The sequence below is a fragment of the Eptatretus burgeri genome, chromosome 4 (genome assembly GCF_056783735.1).
Source record: "Eptatretus burgeri isolate ZD-2024b chromosome 4, Ebu_testis_v1, whole genome shotgun sequence".
In the NCBI taxonomy this organism is placed as follows: Eukaryota; Metazoa; Chordata; class Myxini; order Myxiniformes; family Myxinidae; genus Eptatretus; species Eptatretus burgeri.
The window spans coordinates 113,912,186-113,932,338 of NC_140964.1; the positions used below are offsets into that span (position 1 = coordinate 113,912,186).

At 39.4% G+C, this 20,153-nt stretch overlaps 1 protein-coding gene across 6 annotated transcripts in view; it reads left to right on the plus strand.

Moving 5' to 3' along the window:
- The window catches only part of LOC147028918 (anion exchange protein 2-like), a 120,977-nt gene that overhangs the window by 91,174 nt on the left and 9,650 nt on the right, over positions 1 to 20,153 (plus strand). For all 6 annotated transcript variants that reach the window (XM_085879779.1, XM_085879784.1, XM_085879780.1 and 3 more), the window contains 9 exons: positions 3,249 to 3,465; positions 8,155 to 8,385; positions 8,828 to 8,976; positions 14,267 to 14,461; positions 14,558 to 14,752; positions 14,983 to 15,072; positions 15,176 to 15,342; positions 15,494 to 15,747; positions 16,318 to 16,487. In XM_085879779.1, the coding sequence (XP_085735905.1) occupies positions 3,249 to 3,465; positions 8,155 to 8,385; positions 8,828 to 8,976; positions 14,267 to 14,461; positions 14,558 to 14,752; positions 14,983 to 15,072; positions 15,176 to 15,342; positions 15,494 to 15,747; positions 16,318 to 16,487 (1,668 nt within the window). The remainder of the gene's footprint in view (positions 1 to 3,248; positions 3,466 to 8,154; positions 8,386 to 8,827; positions 8,977 to 14,266; positions 14,462 to 14,557; positions 14,753 to 14,982; positions 15,073 to 15,175; positions 15,343 to 15,493; positions 15,748 to 16,317; positions 16,488 to 20,153) is intronic.

The following is a 20,153-nucleotide window of genomic DNA, read 5'->3' on the forward strand; positions in this document are numbered from 1 at the left end:
AACTCACCACAAGTTCAATTCCAAATTAAAGGAGAATCACCTGCTTGAAATCTAATTATTTATAACAACTTCAAAAAGGTATCAATAGTATTGTCCGGGTCATTTTAGGATTTCTGAGTGGAATACGCTAAGATGTAGTCATTTTTTTTTTTAAACTTTTTTTTGTTTTGTTCCACTGCAAAACAAAGAAATACAAACGTGGATGCCAAAAGATTTTTAAATTTCAACAATTTTCCTGAAGAAATGGTGCATTATTTAAAAAAGTGCAAGGGTGCCAATATTTTTGGCCAGGACAGTAACTGCTGGCAGTGATGACCGGGTACCAAGACGTCCTGCTGTGATCGAACACCTGACCCTAACCCTTGACGGTTTTTTTTATTATTATTATTCAATTGTATTTAGAATGGGATTAAAATAAATTGTATTCCAATCAAATGGAAAACCAAATAGGTACAGTCCTGCATTGGAGAAATCAGAAGGAACCCGAACAAGCAAAAAAGCAAAGATGACGTCATCAGGAGTAACCTGGATAGGATTCACGTTTCAGCTGTGACTCTTCTACCCTCAGACCCATCCAAGCACAGTCACGTGAGCGTTATTCAAAAATAATAATAATAATAATAAATAAATAAAAAGAAAAAAATAACCCATTTCAAAAACTTAAATAATTCTGGCTGCCAGACCATGCGTCCAATCAAGTTGAAATTAAAAACATGTATTCCCCATCATTACTGGATCATAATTGTGAAATTTCATGTTGATTGATTAGGCGATTCCAGAGAAAACATTAATATTTTTCTTCAATCCAATATGGCTGCCAAATCATGTGACCTCTCAATTATTCCTTAACAAACTTCTACACCCATGGTTTTGGGGACATTTGTGTAATGTTTCCCCTCGATCTATCCAGCTGTTCTGGCGAAGAAGATTTTTATGGGTTTTAGGATAAATCCAATATGGCTGCCAAACCATGTGATGTATGACATCATATGTGTGCACCTTTTGTTTTTCATGGATAGGCAGTCATACCTGTAAAGTTCTGCCTCAAACTGTTCAGCCAATTCAGAGAAGAATATTTTTGAAGGGTTTTTTTTTTTTTTTTTTTTTTTTTTTACTATGGCTGCCGAATCACATGGCCAATGACGTCATTGAATTTTTTTTCTTTGTGCCATTTTATCCCGAGATGATCCTCAAAAATTCATACTGATCACATGTCACTTTCTACAAATGCAACTATGATGTCATAACGAAGGCACCTATGATGTCATCAAAAAAATCGCACCTTTTTTCTCCATGAGGAAGGAGTACTTGCCATGTGCCAAGTTTCAATTTTCTTCTTGGTAAGATTTCAGAGATACAGAGGTCCCAAGTTTTTCCATTTTTCCAACATGACTGCCACACCACGTGACCTATAACATCATAATTATGATTAAAACATTCTACCTAAGTAGTCGCACCTTTGGTGAAAATTTGGTCTCGATCTGCAAGCGGTTGCGGAGAAAAACACAAACGCACTGTGCGGACAAACAACAAACGGACCCAAGCGCAATACCCTCTCCTTTGGTGAGGGTAATAACCGTGACCAGGTGCTCTCAGACGACACGTCGACCATGTTTTTTTTTGTTTTTTTTTGTCATCAGTGTTAACCATTAATTATTTTAAAAGTGCACAGCAGGGACCAAGAAATACCGTTTTTGGTTTTATTAATCCTATCCTGACCACCACTGGGAACACAACGGCAAACCACCCCATGCAATCCTTGCACTGAGGTATTCAAACTCCAGTGTCACCACCACTGTTGCCATGGTACCCACATGGTACACTCACTTGCAGGCATCCACAATGCAGTCAAATCTATCGATATAAAAGTGACCTGCATTTGTCAACTCCAACAAGCGCCACAACTGGTGTATTATATTTCATTGTTTTACATTTTACATTTCAATTTGTCACTCAGTCTCCCTTGCTCCGAAGAGATTCCTGATCTCCAGTCGGTGCAGAGGATCCCATGGAGCAGGATCATGTCTTGACATTGACACAAATCATTTTGCATTGCAAGAGCACTAGTTTCCATGAATAATTGGTCAGCTTAAAAACTAATGCCAACGTTACAGTGTATAAATGCATAATGATGATGAAACACATGATTATAGAATATATAAACGGGATTATACATGTGTTGAAGTCGTAGCGATTATAATTCCTATCTAGTTTTAGCAAAAATATGTGTATATATATATACATAACCATTGACCCCTCCCACGCTCGTCTCGTCAAAGAAGCTGCATAAAGCAACCCAAGAAGACCGACACAAGGTAAGTGCTATAATGATTTATAATTCCTATCTAGTTTTAAGAAAAACGTTATAACAGAGGTGATTATGTGTGTGTGTGTATATGTATATATATATATATATATATATATATATATATATATATATATATATATATATATATATATATATATGTATACATATATTTATATATACCCATTGACCCCTCCAACGCTCGTCTCATCAAAGAAGCTGCATAAAGCAACCCAAGAAGATGTACACAAGGTAAGCGCTATGCTGTTTCGAACCCTTTCCAGAGTTCAACAACTATAAATTATATATATATATATATATATATATATATATATATATATATATATATATATATATATATATATATATATATATATATATATATATATATATATATATATATATATATATATATATATATATATATACATACATTGGACAACTGGTTTTAGAAAACATGAAGGCTCCTCAACCAATGCAAAGAGACTTGTGAAAGGCAAAACACAAGGCACTGCAAGAGCTCAACATGAAAATTTCCCACATGATCTTTGTGGAACCTTGCATGGAAATTCAAGCAAGGTCAGTTTCGAAGATGACGATCAAGTGCAAGAAATGTGGCTGTTCGAAGTGTAAACACTTTTTCTTTTTTTCTTTTTTCCAAGAGAAAATTATTTGAAAAGACTGGATATTATGCATGTGTGTGTGATTATGATTTGGGTCCACAGCAGCTTCGACTTTAAAGTTGTGAATTGTTAATTTCATCAAAAATTTTGAATCATTGTGCACTAAGCTGTTACAATTATTATCCAGTCATTTACTTTGGTCATAAGCAAATAAAGCTTTTCTGAATGATTGTGCATTTTAACTGTGGATTTTCATATCATCTAAAGAGGTGGACCAAAGTGCTTTTGCCATTCGCTACCTGCTCACGTTTGCATTGCAGAACTTCCATGATACAGCGTACCTAGCTGATGGCAGACAGGACCTCCTGGCTGCCATCACGCTCTTCTTGGATTGCAGTATTGTAATTCCACCTTCCGAGGTGTCCAACGAAGGCTTGCTCGGCTCGCTCGCGACCTTCCAGAAAGAAATGCTCCAGAAACGACGCCTCGAGGAAGAGAAGAAGCTGTTCAAAGAAGCAACCACCGAGAAGAAAATAGGTGATCATTTCTTCCTTGCACATTTCCCAGCTCACTCAGCTTAATCGTTCTCATCTGTTCTTCATTCTTCACTCCCCTTATTCTTTCTGCATATATATATATATATATATATATATATGTATATATATATATATATATATATATATATATATATATATATATATATATATATGTATATATATATATGTATATATATATATATATATATGTATATATTTTATTTTGTACACGTTTTTTTCTTGCCGCTGATGTCTTGAACCACAACCAAGAGATCGGAGCTGTTTAATCCAGCATTTCCTAAGCAAAGACACTGTGTCCCCCTTGGGCCCTAGGCCCTTCTGTCCCTGTCTCTGCCAATGATTACAGTGGCTCATTTTCACCATGTTTCTACCTAACCTCCACCTCCTTCCCCTAAACTACACCTTCAATGACTTGGATGCAGAAACGTGCTCAACCTGGTCTACTATCCATGGAAAATGATTGTACACCCATGCTCTATAGCACTGTACATCACCACGTTTTCCATCATGATGTTATATTCTCCCATGCTTCCTGGTTTGCCATTGTCAGATTTTACCTTACCCTATATTTACAGCTGGCATCTAGCCGCAAACATAAAATCCGAAATAATAGTCATGAACTCCACGGCGAATCCTCAGTATTCCAGCAAGTCCAAGATATCCTACAACATACATCAATACATCAATTAACAGCCTTCTTGGATTTATTCATCATTTTATTCATCATTACGACGCTGTTTATTCATCATTTTTGTTCATTTTTATTGCTAATAATTCAGTCGGGAGAGAACGCCAATCGAACCACAGAGACTACTTCTTCCTCCTCCTCTTTAATCCAAACTGAAGCTCCATTTTTACGTTTTTCAGTGTGAAATTTAATGTAAGTGAAAAAATAAATAAATCACTTTACAATTCAATGCTTCTGAGCGAATCGAAACGACTGTATGGGAGCTGCACTGTGTACAGCATCAGTTTTCATCTTCTTCCACACACGGAGAGCCTAACCAAAACACGAGTCGTACTTTTCCGTCAGATCAAACTCTCACCAGCATATGCACAGTGTCGCAAGGACGGGATGGTGACTCCATTTGTGGAGGTGTTGGCCTTGGATGCCATAGGCAGAGAGTTTGGAGATCAAGGCAGGATGCCAGACTGTATCAAGTGCTCGAGATATGTCCAGAGACAGCCCTATTCTCATGTCTTGAGATGAAGGGCTTCCATCCATTGTTGGGAGAGTAGAATCAGCATGTCTAAGGGAGAATGACCCTGTACTGTCTGAAACTGAACTAATGATCTGAGATGAGGCCATTGGAGAAAAGAAAGCATGTGATGTGAACTGCGACGATGGATTCCATGACCTTTCTGATGATTGGTATTGTTTTTTTTTTACACCTCTTTAATGTAAAGCGGTGATGTTGGCTGATGTCCAAGCAGATGGAAGATTATTGAAGGCAAATGATGGGTTAAAATGGTGGAGAGAGGATGTGGAAGAGGAGCAAGAACAGGTTTTTAGGATACGTGAGCTGATGATGTCCAGTTGCAGAATTATTGTTGAGGGTTGAAAGAAATTCTGCACCTTCCCAGGTGCAAAAGACAGAGTCCAGGAGCAGATGGGTACGACTGGATAGAGTGGGTACAGGGAGTAGCTATCCATCATGTGCAGCCTGTGGCTGCTGGTAGCATCATTTCCTGGGGGTGTGGCTTTGCCGCTGATGAAGTGCCCTCTATTACCAGCACACGGGTACTCATTTCGCTGACCTCGGAAGGATAACACGCTGAGTCAGCCCCACCTGGCGTTAATTCAACAGCCAACAGGGGTTCAAACTCAAGACCCTAAGATCTTAAGCCAGCCATCTTAACTGTAAGGCCAACACCCGGCTTGGTACAGGGATTGAGGGTTGGGGACACGACAAGAGTTGGAAGCAAACACAAAATTGAGGCATTTGATCTTCTCACAAGCAGTCTGCTGTGGTTCCAGTTGAAGTGAGGGAGGTGATGGAGGGAGAGGATACTCCAGAGATAGATTTAACAAGGCACCCCCAGGCTTTTGAGGAAGGAAACAAGTTTGAAAGTTCAGTCTTATTGGCTAGATATTGGGGGTTTTTTTTAGATCCTCATGGAGGATCTCTAAGTCTTACTCACGTTGTTGTTCTTCATCTTCTTCTTGTGGACTTTTTTGTTTCACAGCCTACAGTTTTCATCGAAACTTCATGAAACTTGGTGTATATATGTAAAAATTCCCTGCGCAGACAGTAACCATCTCCGATTTAGAAAATTCCTCCGAGAAAAAAAAAGTTATGAGGTCAAAATATCTCCGCTAATGGAAATCGCCTAAAATTTATCTCCGAAACTAGGCAAGGTTTTTGAATTCTGTTTGTGGGAATCGAACAGGGCATTAGCAGAGATTAATTACCACACATATGATGCATCACTATGATGTCATATCAATTTTTATGACGTCATTCCTATTTTTTGACATTTTTTGTTTCACAACCCAGAGTTTTCATCGGATCTTCGTGAAACTTGCCATGTATATGCAGAAAGTCCACGCGCAGGCAGTAACCATCTCCGATTTTGGAAATTCTTCCTCGAAAAAAGTTGACGTCAAAATATCTCCGCTAATGGAAATCACCTATACCATTATCACCGAAACTAGGCAAGCTGTTTGAATTTTGTTTGCGGGAATCAAGCCGGGCATTAGTACAGATAATTAATCGCAAACCTGATACATCACAATGACATCATATTGACATGTGGGCTTTGTGGAGTGATTTGGAATTGCATTCCATGAAGAGGAGGCAAGTTGTTTCAAGGCAACTGCTTCACCACAGTATCTGGGGTACAATGGGCGAGAGGATGGGTATGATAACTGAAGACTAGATGGGATGGATCTGTGCATGAGGGAGAGCAGGTTTCTTTAGAAGAATTCCCAGCTGAGTTATTATCAGGGACAGTCGATATAGGAGACCAGTCCTGAAGAGGCGTGTTTGCCTGTTATCCATGCCACTCAGCCTGAGTGAACTGCCAGACTCGCTGGTGCTGAGGCAGCTCTGAAAATAGCCAGAGATATTTTGACACTCACACCCACACATGATCAGACAAACAATTGGAGCAGTGAACGAACAGAAGACATTAGCAGGAAAGTTTGTCATTACCAAGTCCAGGAGAACTTGGAAACACCTTGAAGCTTTGAAGGCAGTGCTGTGGTTTGTGCAAAAGATAGATCAAGCCTGAGATATTTCCAGTTTAATAGATGCTAAGGTGTGGGAATGAAGGACAGTTTGACTCATCTGTGGAGGTCACTGTTGTATCAAACATAGCCAATGAAGTATGACAAAGCTCTCTGATGAGAGGAATAACTCTTATGTATTTTGTTACACCTTCACTATGGTGCATTATGACACAACAGGTTGTTTTCAACAAACGTCATTAAGTGTTGGTAGAGGTCTTCGGCATGCTCATCTGATTCTCGGTCAATGCCAGCAAAGTCTCTGAAGCGAGTGCTAAAGATGGCCTGAAATCCATATTGTCACTGTATAACCTGTTCTGTTTTTATGTACGGCAGCTTGGCTGCCGGGTAGCTATCATTTCTTGAAAGCATGGCTGTGCTGTTGATTCTGTGCCCCTCTATCAGTACACTGGTACTCATTTTGCCAATCTCAGAAGGATGATGGGCTGAGTCGACCCCATCTGGTTTTAATTCAGTATCCAACAGGGCTCAAATTCAGAACCCTAGGATCCTAAGGCAGCCACGCTAACCATAAGGCCAACACCAGGCTTTCGACACAACCTGTGAAATACTGTTTGTCTATATGGATCATAGGCCTGGTGTTGGCTTAACTATTAAGATGGCTGGCTTAAGATGTTAGGGTCTTGAGTTTGAGCCCCGGTTGTGCCATTGAAATAACACCAGGTGAGTTTACTCAGCCTGTCATCCTTCCGAGGTTGGCAAAATGAATACCAGCTTACTGGAAACAGAGGGCACTGCATCAGCGGCACAGTTGTCCTCCCAGCAATGCAGGGTCCGTATGAAATAATAAATAAAGGGATAAAATAATGTTCAGGAGTATAAATATCGAGTTCACACTTTGAAGGATTATTTATTTTATTTTTAATAACAGTGTGTGTGTGTGTGTGTGTGTGTGTGTGTGTGTGTGTGTGTGTGTGTGTGTGTGTGTGTGTGTGTGTGTGTGTGTGTGTGTGTGTGTGTGTGTGTGTCTGGCAGTGTGTCTCCTCCATATCTCCAAAACCATGAAACCTAGCAGCTTGTGCCCCTTGACATGAAACCAAATCATGGTGTGAACTCGGTAGACATGTCCTCCTTCGGCCTAACTAGCACACAGGACATTTTACCTGATGCTATCCTTTCCAACTTTTCTGCGTTTGACAAAACTGCATTAATCAAAGTATTAATCGTGTTCTTTTATTACATTCACAACTTTCAAACGTCTGTGCAACGTTCCTTTTACTCGTTTTGTTTGAGCATTTCACAGCTCTTGTGTTGACCTTTATGGGTAACTTTGTACTTATCTACCTAATCCTTGTTCATTTGTCTGCTTTTTGTCCATTCGTTCCTAATTCCATTCTGTTTAATATACACCCACCATCGAAACTTTTTCTCATCCAACCTACTTTCTCTCCTCACCTTCCTCCCTCTCTTAACCCACAGCCCCATCGCAGCAGTTGCTTGGTAAAAAACTGCCTGCTGATGCTAAGCCAGAGACTGATCTCCTGCAGCGCACTCGCCGTCCCTTTGGGGGCTTGGTTGAGGATGTTAGACGTCGCTACCCAAAGTATGTGAGCGACATACAGGACGCCCTCAACCCTCAGTGCCTCGCTGCTGTCATCTTCATCTACTTCGCCGCCCTCTCTCCTGCCATCACCTTCGGGGGCTTGCTTGGTGCGGGGAAGGAGGGTGGGGCAGAAGGAAACTGGAAAGAATGTTCTGATAAAGAGCATTTATAATGGTGGACGGGATTGGGGGGAGAGTGCGTTTGAAGATAGTAAAGTGGGAGAATGTGGAATGTTGATTTATCAGATGAAGGGTGTAAAAAAAAAAAAAAAAAAAAAATAGAGGGAAGAGAATAGTTTCATCATTAATGCTGGAGAAAAGATCATTAGAGAGGAATGGTAATTAAAGATATGTAACAAGTCTCATTCTAAATTACAAGCTGGATTTTTATTTTACTGCCTGGTTATATATGTGTTTGTCATTGTATATCATCTGTTAAAATCTAGAGGTTTCCTCCTGCAGAACACCTCATTATTATTCTTTTTTGTTTTTTTTATGCAATCTTGACATCGAGTAACTATTATTATGTTCTTCTCCATCTCAATGACAGGTGAGAAGACAAATGGCCTGATTGGTGTGTCTGAGCTCATCATTGCAACTTCCATCCAAAGCATCCTTTTCTCCCTTCTCTGTGCTCAACCGTTGCTCATCATTGGTTTTACCGGCCCTCTGCTCGTCTTTGAGGAAGCGTATTACAAAGTAACTACTATGCCATCGTTGCTTTTACTTTGTGACACACTCAACCAACAGTCATTTATTTTCCTCCTCTAATTTGGCTTTTTATACTCGAAAACATTTACCTGCCATCCAGGTACTCGGTAAAGCTCGTAACTTTGAATGTAAAGTATAGTCATTTTATTTGAGTTGCTAATTACTTAATGTAACATATTAGTGGTAAATGTGCTTGTGGTATCCATAATGTTCTACCTACGGGGACATACATAGCTGCCTCTATATCTCATAAAGATATTGAGACCATGAGGTGTTGGTGGGGGGGAGGGGATATCCCTCCAGCGCATGTTATTAAATAACTAACAACACGGAATTTTCACATGATGACACTAATCCACAATACCCTTGATACATAAAGGGAAACAAAAACTTCAGTGACGAGAAACACCTTTTCCCTACTTGAGCAGAAAGGAGGAATGGCAACTTTGTTTTATATGTTGTACAACTTCCAGGAGTTTGATTAATTTTTTTATTGACAACATCCAGTTTTCAACTTATTTTGTCCAGTGGTTTATAGGTATATATAAAATACGGAGCATGTATGTAAATTGTTAAAGTAGTTATTGATTTTATAAGGTTTTCATACAGACACTATTATAATAATGTAACCCGCTGGGACTTGTAATACACTCTCCCACCGGGAGTGGCAATGCACGATACACATTTACAGAGAGGATTACAACGGCAATCAGTCGAGCACATCCCTCCGCCAGGCTGAACAAGTTTACATTTTGTATCTCACTGTATGGTCAGATCAGCTGAACTGAGCCAAAATCTAATCGACTTGTTCTTGTCATCTAACCAACTCATTCACCGATTTTTGTCACAATCCATCCTTAACTTTTTGAAATATTGTTCTATTACCATTTTGGTCCCGATCTCTCAATGGTGAAGAATCGCTTATAGAATTAAAAACAATCCTTGTATTCAGATTCGGATCTTCACCAAAATCGAATCACTTCGTTCTTGTCACACACCCAATCTTCCCACGAAGTTTCGTACGAATGCATCTATAACTTTTTAAGACACCATGCTACATCTCGTTTTTTATCTCCATCACTCAATGATGAAAAATCGCTTAAATTTCTCAAAGGATCCGGATCTTCACCAAAATCGAATCAATTCTTCTTTGTCATACACCAAATCTGTCCACCAAATCCATCCACAAATTTTTGAGATATCCTGCTCACAGACAAACAAACAAGAAGTCACCATGCGGAGCATGAAACTTGTAAAATCCATAAAACAAATTTGACCTCAAAAATAATTGGTGGTTGAATTCAATGACCATATATGGCAACTCCTCTTTAAATTTCAAGTGAATCAGATGATAAATGACACTTTTAGAAATTCGGCCTGTGTTGACCTTTTGGCCTACATGGACCTCTAAAATAATGGCTAGTTGAATTCAGTGATCTGAAATATATATCCTCTTTAAATTTCAAGTCAATCGGATGAAAATCTAGGTTTTAGAAATACCACCTTCGTTGTTGAACTTTGGCCTATGTTGACCTTTTGGTCTATGTTGACCTCAACAATAGGCTTCTTCTTTATGACAAGCTCTACCATGTGGTGGAGTTTCAGAAAGATCGGTTTTAAAATTGTGACCTGTAGGTGACAAACAGACAGACAAACAGACAAACAGACAGACAGAGAAACAGACAGAATAACAATCAGCTGACCAATATACTTGAAAAATCTTCGATTTTGCAAGTACTATAACTAGAAGTGCACTCGGTGGAGCGCACATCTCTGGCCCGTATTGCCTGATCCACGAGAACATATCTCGCCCAATACATTTTTGAAATATCGTGCTATATATCGTTTTTGAGCCCTATCTTTCAATGGTGAAGAATCACTTTTAAAATTCTAGTAGTCTGATCTGGATCTTCACCAAAATTTAATCAGTTTGTCCTTGTCACACACCAAACTTGTCCACAGAATTTCATCTGGATCCTTCCACAACTTTTTGAGATATCCTGTACACAAACAAACAATAAGAAGATGTCATGCAGAGCATGAAACTTGCAAAATCCATAAAACAAATTTGACCTAAAAAATAATTGGTGGTTGAATTCAATGACCAAATATGCAACTCCTCATCAAATTTCAAGTCGATTGGATGTAAATTGAGGAATTTAGAAATCTCACCAAGTTGTCGACCTTTGGCCTATGTTGACCTTTTGGTCCATGTTGACCTCAAAAATAATTCACTGGTTTAATTCAGTGATGTGAAATATAAATCCTCTTCCAATTTCAAGTCAATCGGGTGAAAATTGAGGATTTTAGAAATCTCACCTAAGTTGTTGACCTTTGGCCTATGTTGACCTTTTGACCTCAAAAACAATAGGCTTCTTCCTTATGACAAACTCTATCATGTGGTGAAGATTTGTGAAGATCTGTTTGAAATTGCGACCTGAAGGTGACAAATAGACAGACAGACAGAATAACAAAATCGACTAACCAATATACTTGAAAAATCTTCGATTTTGCACGTAACAAACAAACAGACAGACAGTGGTGAAAACACAACCTCCATCCACCTTCGGTGGTGGAGGTAATTAGCATCGCCCAATTCCCCCCCCCCCGAACCCTTGCGTCTATATTTATTAAACACCTAAAACCTTACCGGGCACATCCCAAGTACAGCCACCAAATTTCAACTCATTCCTTCCAGCTGTTTAGGAGTGCATACAAGTCAGAAAAACACATATACATGAACACGCACACCTACAAGCCGAATTATATACTGTGTACTACGACGCCCACTCCCTACGGCAGTGACAGGAAGGGTCATGTTATTACCCGCCCTGGGATACATCGATTACGGTCGATCTCGGCTCGGCTCTGTACTTCTGTTGTGGACACGATGAGCAGAGAATTCCTCAAGGTTGTCAGGATTCCTCCAGAATTCTTTCAGTTAGTGTGAAACAGTAGTTTATGTGACTTTTAATTTGTGTTTGTGGTTTATAATATTTTTACCTCTTGGTAAGCCTCTTGTTCTTCCTCATTTTCAGTCTCCACAAAACGCCATGATAAGTTATTTATACATGTGAACATAGTGTTTGTTCAAGGAGGAAAAACCCCTTGTGGAGAGGAGAATACCATTAGTATTTATAGTGTTGTGTTATTATCACATTAATATTATGCTATTATCATGATTGTTATTGATTTTGTTATGAGAAGAGGCTTTGGAGAAATGCCACCTTTAGCTATCTTAATGTGGATATACACCTCAACACAGACTTCACCCAAGGTGGAAAACCCCCCTGGGGAGGGTGGCAAAGGAAATCGCTACAACATCCATCATGTGACCCTTAGTCCTTCTGTCAGGTTTGGTTGAGATTGGATAAGTAACGACTGAATCTGTATCGTATCGCGGTCAAAAAAAACGTGTGGCAGACAGGCACCAAAAGGCGTATTTTAGTTCGATATATTCAAATGAGTTTCAAATTTCATTTCACATGATCATTTTGAGAATTTTAAAACGATAATTCCTATATTTGATAATCATCAATTTTTTTTGTTTTCACTCTGCGTCATTATATGAAAAAGACTCATGTTATTGGTTTACGAGCGCCAGCCAAAGTGACCACTATATTTGTTATGTCTGTGTGTCTGTCTGTCTATCTGTCTGTGTGTCTGTCTGTCCAGAGCATAACTCCGTGGAATTTGATCCGATCTTGATGAAACTTGGTTATGTGTTCGATATCAATGTCTAGTTGTGTTTTCCTGGATGGGGGCGTGCTGCGCCCATTGTCGGCAGAGCCACGCCAAAAAATAGCCTTTTTAGGGGGTAGTCGGATTAAAAATCTATCTTCTCCTCGGGAATTGACTGAATGGAATGGGTTCTTCGGTATTTGAATATCAAAATGAATTATCTAAAACTTGCCGTTATCCGATTTTTCATTTTCGTCCCAAGGTCAAGGTCTCAAGTCAAAAACTTAGAAAATTGCGAATTTTGACATAAAAATCATACAACTGCCCAAACATTGAGAGCAAGGATGACAATTTTTTTCATGCATATTCTTGAGGTCATTCCCCACCTAAAGTCTTCAAACCATTTTGCTCTATCTCGAACACCTTGCCTGTGGCACCCCCTTCAAGTGTGTTTTTATGCCGATTTCATCAAAGTCTGGATAATCCAAGGAGTGCTTAATGCCATATAGCCTATTTGACGTTATATTGTTCCTGGAATGTTTCAGAGGAAGTTTTGCACCAAAGGTCATCATCCTTGATCTTTGACCTTTAAAGGCCACAAAGGTCAAATTTTCAAAGTTGTGGGAATCGAACCGGGTTTTCGATCTTCTTCGACGAACTAACTCCAATAAGCTACAGCACGTATCCTGTTTCCTTATTTTAATGTCCACAACGTTGTTTTGTGACCTTTAAAGGTAATGCAAAGGTCAAATTTTGAGTTATTGAATGAAACCGGGTTTTCGACATTTTGCAGCTGTTGATTGAAGGCCACTATAATTAATTATAACTTGTTCAAAAATTATCACTTTGTCTCATCCTTGACTTCTGAAACAATCTACATCATCAAAAATCGCTCGTGAACCATCGTCGTCTTCAGACTTGTTGAACTTAAAATGTAACTTTCGTAACTTTCCCAGCAATTTGTGTTGAGGCAGACATGGCCTGCCTTTGGAGATCCCTGATTATTTGTGAAGTGTCACTTGCTCACCAGACACCTCTTCCTTATCCCCCACCCCCCAACCCTGCTATCGCCTCCCCATGTATCTCTCATGAGAGAAATTACTGAGAAATGAATGTGATTTGCATTTGACATTTATCTTTTCATAGAAGGATGTAAAGTGAAATATTTAATGATGATCAGGTGACATTTCTTAGTTTCTTTATTTATTTCTACTTTAGCTTCCATTAAACCTTTTGGATCAAGTAATGATTATTTCTTTCTTTTTTCTTAATAAGTTATCCTTTATAGCTTCTCTGACAATAAGAATCAAGAGTGAGGTGGGATTGGGAGTGTGGGTGGACAGTGGAGTTGTGCACTGTGCTTGCAAACCTATGGGAAACTGGTGCAATGTATATGTATGTATATGTATATATATATATATATATATATATATATATATACACATATATATATATATATATATATATATATATATGTATATATATATATATATATATATATATATATATACACATATATATATATGTTCGTTTTGTGATAAGGGCCAAGCTGCTGACACCACATAAGATCACAATTCTGTTCTGCATCCGTGTGCAGTTCTGCCAGCAACAACATGTGGAGTATTTGCCAGGGCGGGTGTGGATAGGCCTGTGGCTGATCATCATTGTGCTGTTCACCGTGGCCTTCGAAGGCAGCCTTCTTGTGCGCTACATATCCCGCTTCACACAGGAGATCTTCGCTATCCTCATATCCCTAATCTTCATCTATGAAACATTCTCCAAGATCGTCATGGTATTGGGCAACACTGTCTCAGACATTTCTCGAGCTTTTGTTTTTGGTCTAACTCACACAAGCACCCTTGACACTCGCTTCTCTCCCTCCACCTAGGTTTTTAATACTCACCCTCTGCTCGACTTGTACTGCATCAACGACACCGTCTCCAATCTTACGATGAACAGCACGACCCCCATGATGAACCCACAGCCCAACACTGCGTTGCTGTCACTCGTCCATATGTTGGGAACATTCTTTTTGGCCTTCTTCTTGCGGAAGTTCAAGAACAGCAATTTTCTTGCGGGAAAAGTATTCTGTTTTCCTCCTTCCCTGCCCTTAATGACGCCCTTCTTCGAAACATATTTGTATTTTAAGTAGATTTTCACATTACGGTTCTTCATTGTGTCTTAGTTGCAAAATGCAAAACAAAAGCTTTTATTATCGTGGATTTTAGGTGACCTGTTGCAATGGCTGTTTCGATTTGGGTTAGAATCATGAAGATAAGAAATGAGTTAACTTTTGACCATGCCGTGACGCAGGTTCGTCGTGTGATTGGAGACTTTGGCGTTCCCATTGCCATCCTCATCATGGTTCTTGTGGACTACATGATCCCTCACGTGTACATTCAGGTACTTCCTTCGTATCGGACACACCACCCAGCAATTACTCTGATGTGGCCCTTCCAGATCGGTCTTTGCACAATAACTACCATCTTCGTTGTGACCTTGGCAGAAACTGAACGTGCCCAACGGGCTGTCCGTGACATCACCCGAGAAGCGTGGCTGGCTGATTAACCCCCTTGGCTCAAACAGATCCTTTCCTGTGTGGCTCATGTTTGCTTCGATCATTCCTGCCTTTCTCGTCTTCATCCTCATCTTCATGGAGTCTCAGATAACCACGTGTGTGACTTGTGGTATCAACGCATGAAACTTTTTTGATGAAGGCAGGGAAATGTTAGTGGGATTAAATTCCATTTATAGTCATCAGGCATCAACTTCCACTCCCAATCTCTCAACCCCTCCACTTATGTTCCTCATCTCTCTTTCCCAGGCTCATTGTGAGTAAAAAGGAACGACGACTTGAGAAGGGCTCTGGGTTCCACTTGGATCTCCTACTGATTGTCGTCATGGGGGGGCTCAGCGCCTTCTTGGGAATGCCCTGGCTCTCAGCCGCGACAGTCCGTTCTGTCACACATGTCAATGCCCTCACAGTCATGAGCAAAGCCACGGCCCCTGGAGAGAAACCGCAGATCGCCTGTGTCAAGGAACAACGGCTTACATCTTTTTTCATATCCATCTGCATTGGTATGTTTTTACTATCCTGTCTACACCTCTTATATATTGTGTAATAATCATGGAAACCATATTCATTCTGATAAGGACGCACACACGCACACACCTTGTTCAGGCACCAATTTGACCAAGGTTCAATGTTTTGATTATCGGAAGATCTTCAGATATGGCAAAAATTGCAATATTATCAAAAAGGTTTCACTAACACTTGGTTGTGTGTGTGAAAGAGTTTAAAATGACTTTATGTACTTCATACGCTTAAAGTGCCATCAGCAGCTGCAAAGTCACTCTCCTCTCTTGGGATGCGAAAGCTCTGCCTTTGTGATGATGCTGAGTTCCCCCCACAGCAAAGCTTAACAGTATTTGGATGTGGGGTGGTGAAAGCAATCTTAAAAGGTGGAACAGTATGGAATGATGCAAAGAAAACTGCAGTGGAATTGCTCAACACAAACAAATGAATATTGCAGTGGAATTGGGCCTGCTATGAAGTTTATGGTTTCAGGGAAACACAAGTACTTTGCTCACAATGTAGTATTTATTGAGCTCACCGTGCATTCATCTCACATTCTCCCTCTGTGGCAGGTCTGTCAGTGGTGCTTGCCCCGGTGTTGAAGCAAATCCCACTGGCGGTACTTTTTGGTATCTTTTTATACATGGGTGTCACATCTCTCAGTGGGATACAGCTGTACGACCGTTTTATGTTAATGTTCATGCCTGCCAAACACCATCCAGACACGCTGTACACCAACAAGGTATGGTCTGTGTAAGGGAGGAGGGGGGAGGGGGAGGATGGTAAGATGGAGCAGAGGTAGTGTAATTCCCTTTGAGCTGTCTATTCTGGGTTTGATTCCAGTCCCTAACTTAAACTGTGGGATTGTTTCTTCATCAGCGGGACGTTGCATTCCTTAAATCAACATTAAGCCAGCTGTCCCATCTGCTAGCATTCATTTTCTGGACATTAAATATCCCATATTGTTTTTAGCTCCAAAATCCAGCTTAAACTGTGGGTACCCAGTGGGCTTGGACACCAGGTTACACTGCCTGGTATCTCAGGGTTCGGTTGCTATGTGGCAGCATCTCCAACATGCAAAACAAATTCATGTTACCAGGTGTTTACACGTCAGAAGTGATTGGCCCTCTTCGGCTCAGAAAGGCAACGTAACATGATGTTGGGGATGAAGTTTCAGAACTTCATATTGTTGAAACAGCCAAACCTTAATCTTTCATGATGGAGCCTTAGGTGTAATCTCAAAAATGTTTAAATGTTAACCTTGCCACAACTATTAATTAAATGCAATCTTAAACTTGTGACCATAAACAGGGTCATTTGTTGCAAATCAGTACTGTGAGTAATCTTCCTTGTATTGTGCTTGTTATTACTTGTGAGAGCATCTCTTTACTTCCTTACATTCCTGAACAAGGCTTGACTAATCACAAAAGGTTATAGGCTTCTCCAATTAAAGGTTATGGGCTTGACTGGGTAGTGGGCTTGGGATCCGAGGGTCCTGAGTTCAAATCCCACTCGGCTGTTGAACTAATAGCAGGTGGAGTTCACTCAGCCTGTCATCCTTCCGAGGTCGGCAAAATGAATACCAGCTTGCTGGTATGATTGAATCATTTGAGTATCCTGTGTCGGAGTGGCGACCCGTCCAGGATTGTGCTCAATAGCCCAGGAGACTGCTTCGGCAGCACCACGATCTGCACAGAGTATGGTCCCAATGTATTGGATAGGCTTGACTAATCGCAAAAAGTTCTCTCATATATATATATATATATATATATATATATATATATATATATATATATATATATATATATATATATATATATATATATACATTTTTTAAAAATTAAAATATCTTAAATTTAGCTCTCATATGAGCCTCGACAATGTATACAAAAAAAGGATATATGGTGAACTAATCGATTGAAATTGTAAGGTTGACTAATCGCTAAAGGTTATCTGGTGAACTAATCACGAAAGGTTATAAGGATGGCTAATCACAACAGGTTGTAGAGTTGGCTAATCACTAAATGTTGTACAGTTTGCTAATCACTAAAGGTTGAAGAATTGACTAATCGCTAAATGTTGTACAGTTGGCCGATCACTAAATGTTGTAGAGTTGGCTGATCACTAAATGTTGTACAGTTGGCTGATCACTAAATGTTGTAGAGTTGGCTGATCACTAAATGTTGTACAGTTGGCTAATCACTAAACGTTTTGCAGTTGGCTAATCACTAAATGTTGTACAGTTGGCTGATCACGAAATGTTGTACAGTTGGCTGATCGCTAAATGTTGTACAGTTGGCTGATCACGAAATGTTGTACAGTTGGCTAATCACTAAATGTTGTACAGTTGGCTAATCACTAAATGTTGTACAGTTGGCTGATCACTAAATGTTGTACAGTTGGCTAATCACTAAATGTTGTACAGTTGGCTAATCACTAAATGTTGTACAGTTGGCTAATTACTAAATGTTGTACAGTTGGCTAATCACTAAATGTTGTACAGTTGGCTAATCACTAAATGTTGTACAGTTGGCTAATTACTAAAGGTTGAAGAATTAGCTAATTGCTAAATGTTATACAGTTGGCTAATCACGAAATGTTGTGCAGTTGGCTAATCACTAAATGTTGTACAGTTGGCTGATCACTAAATGTTGTACAGTTGGCTGATCACTAAATGTTGTACAGTTGGCTGATCACGAAATGTTGTACAGTTGGCTAATCACTAAATGTTGTACAGTTGGCTAATCACTTAATGTTGTACAGTTGGCTAATCACTAAATGTTGTTGAGTTGGCTAATCACTAAAGGTTGAAGACTTGGCTAATTGCTAAATGTTGTACAGTTGGCTAATCACTAAATGTTGTAGAGTTGGCTAATCACTAAAGGTTGAAGACTTGGCTAATTGCTAAATGTTGTACAGTTGGCTAATCACTAAATGTTGTACAGTTGGCTAATCACTAAATGTTGTACAGTTGGCTGATCACTAAATGTTGTACAGTTGGCTGATCACTAAATGTTGTACAGTTGGCTAATCACTAAATGTTGTACAGTTGGCTAATCACTAAATGTTGTACAGTTGGCTAATCACTAAATGTTGTACAGTTGGCTAATCACTAAATGTTGTACAGTTGGCTAATCACTAAATGTTGTACAGTTGGCTAATTACTAAAGGTTGAAGAATTAGCTAATTGCTAAATGTTATACAGTTGGCTAATCACGAAATGTTGTGCAGTTGGCTAATCGCTAAAGGTTATAGGCTTGAGTAATCACAAAAGCTTATAGGCTTGACGAATTGCTGAAGGTTATAGACTTGGCTAATTGCTAAATGTTGTTCAGTTGGCTGATCACTAAATGTTGTTCAGTTGGCTGATCACTAAATGTTGTTGAGTTGGCTGATCACTAAATGTTGTACAGTTGGCTAATCACTAAACGTTTTGCAGTTGGCTAATCACTAAATGTTGTACAGTTGGCTGATCGCTAAATGTTGTACAGTTGGCTGATCACGAAATGTTGTACAGTTGGCTAATCACTAAATGTTGTACAGTTGGCTGATCACTAAATGTTGTACAGTTGGCTAATTACTAAATGTTGTACAGTTGGCTGATCACTAAATGTTGTAGAGTTGGCTAATCACTAAAGGTTGAAGACTTGGCTAATTGCTAAATGTTGTACAGTTGGCTAATCACTAAATGTTGTACAGTTGGCTGATCACTAAATGTTGTACAGTTGGCTGATCACTAAATGTTGTACAGTTGGCTAATCACTAAATGTTGTACAGTTGGCTAATCACTAAATGTTGTACAGTTGGCTAATCACTAAATGTTGTACAGTTGGCTAATCACTAAATGTTGTACAGTTGGCTAATCACTAAATGTTGTACAGTTGGCTAATTACTAAAGGTTGAAGAATTAGCTAATTGCTAAATGTTATACAGTTGGCTAATCACGAAATGTTGTGCAGTTGGCTAATCGCTAAAGGTTATAGGCTTGAGTAATCACAAAAGCTTATGGGCTTGACGAATTGCTGAAGGTTATAGACTTGGCTAATTGCGAAATGTTGTTCAGTTGGCTGATCACTAAATGTTGTTCAGTTGGCTGATCACTAAATGTTGTTGAGTTGGCTGATCACTAAATGTTGTACAGTTGGCTAATCACTAAACGTTTTGCAGTTGGCTAATCACTAAATGTTGTACAGTTGGCTGATCACGAAATGTTGTACAGTTGGCTGATCGCTAAATGTTGTACAGTTGGCTGATCACGAAATGTTGTACAGTTGGCTAATCACTAAATGTTGTACAGTTGGCTGATCACTAAATGTTGTACAGTTGGCTGATCACTAAATGTTGTACAGTTGGCTAATCACTAAATGTTGTACAGTTGGCTAATCACTAAATGTTGTACAGTTGGCTA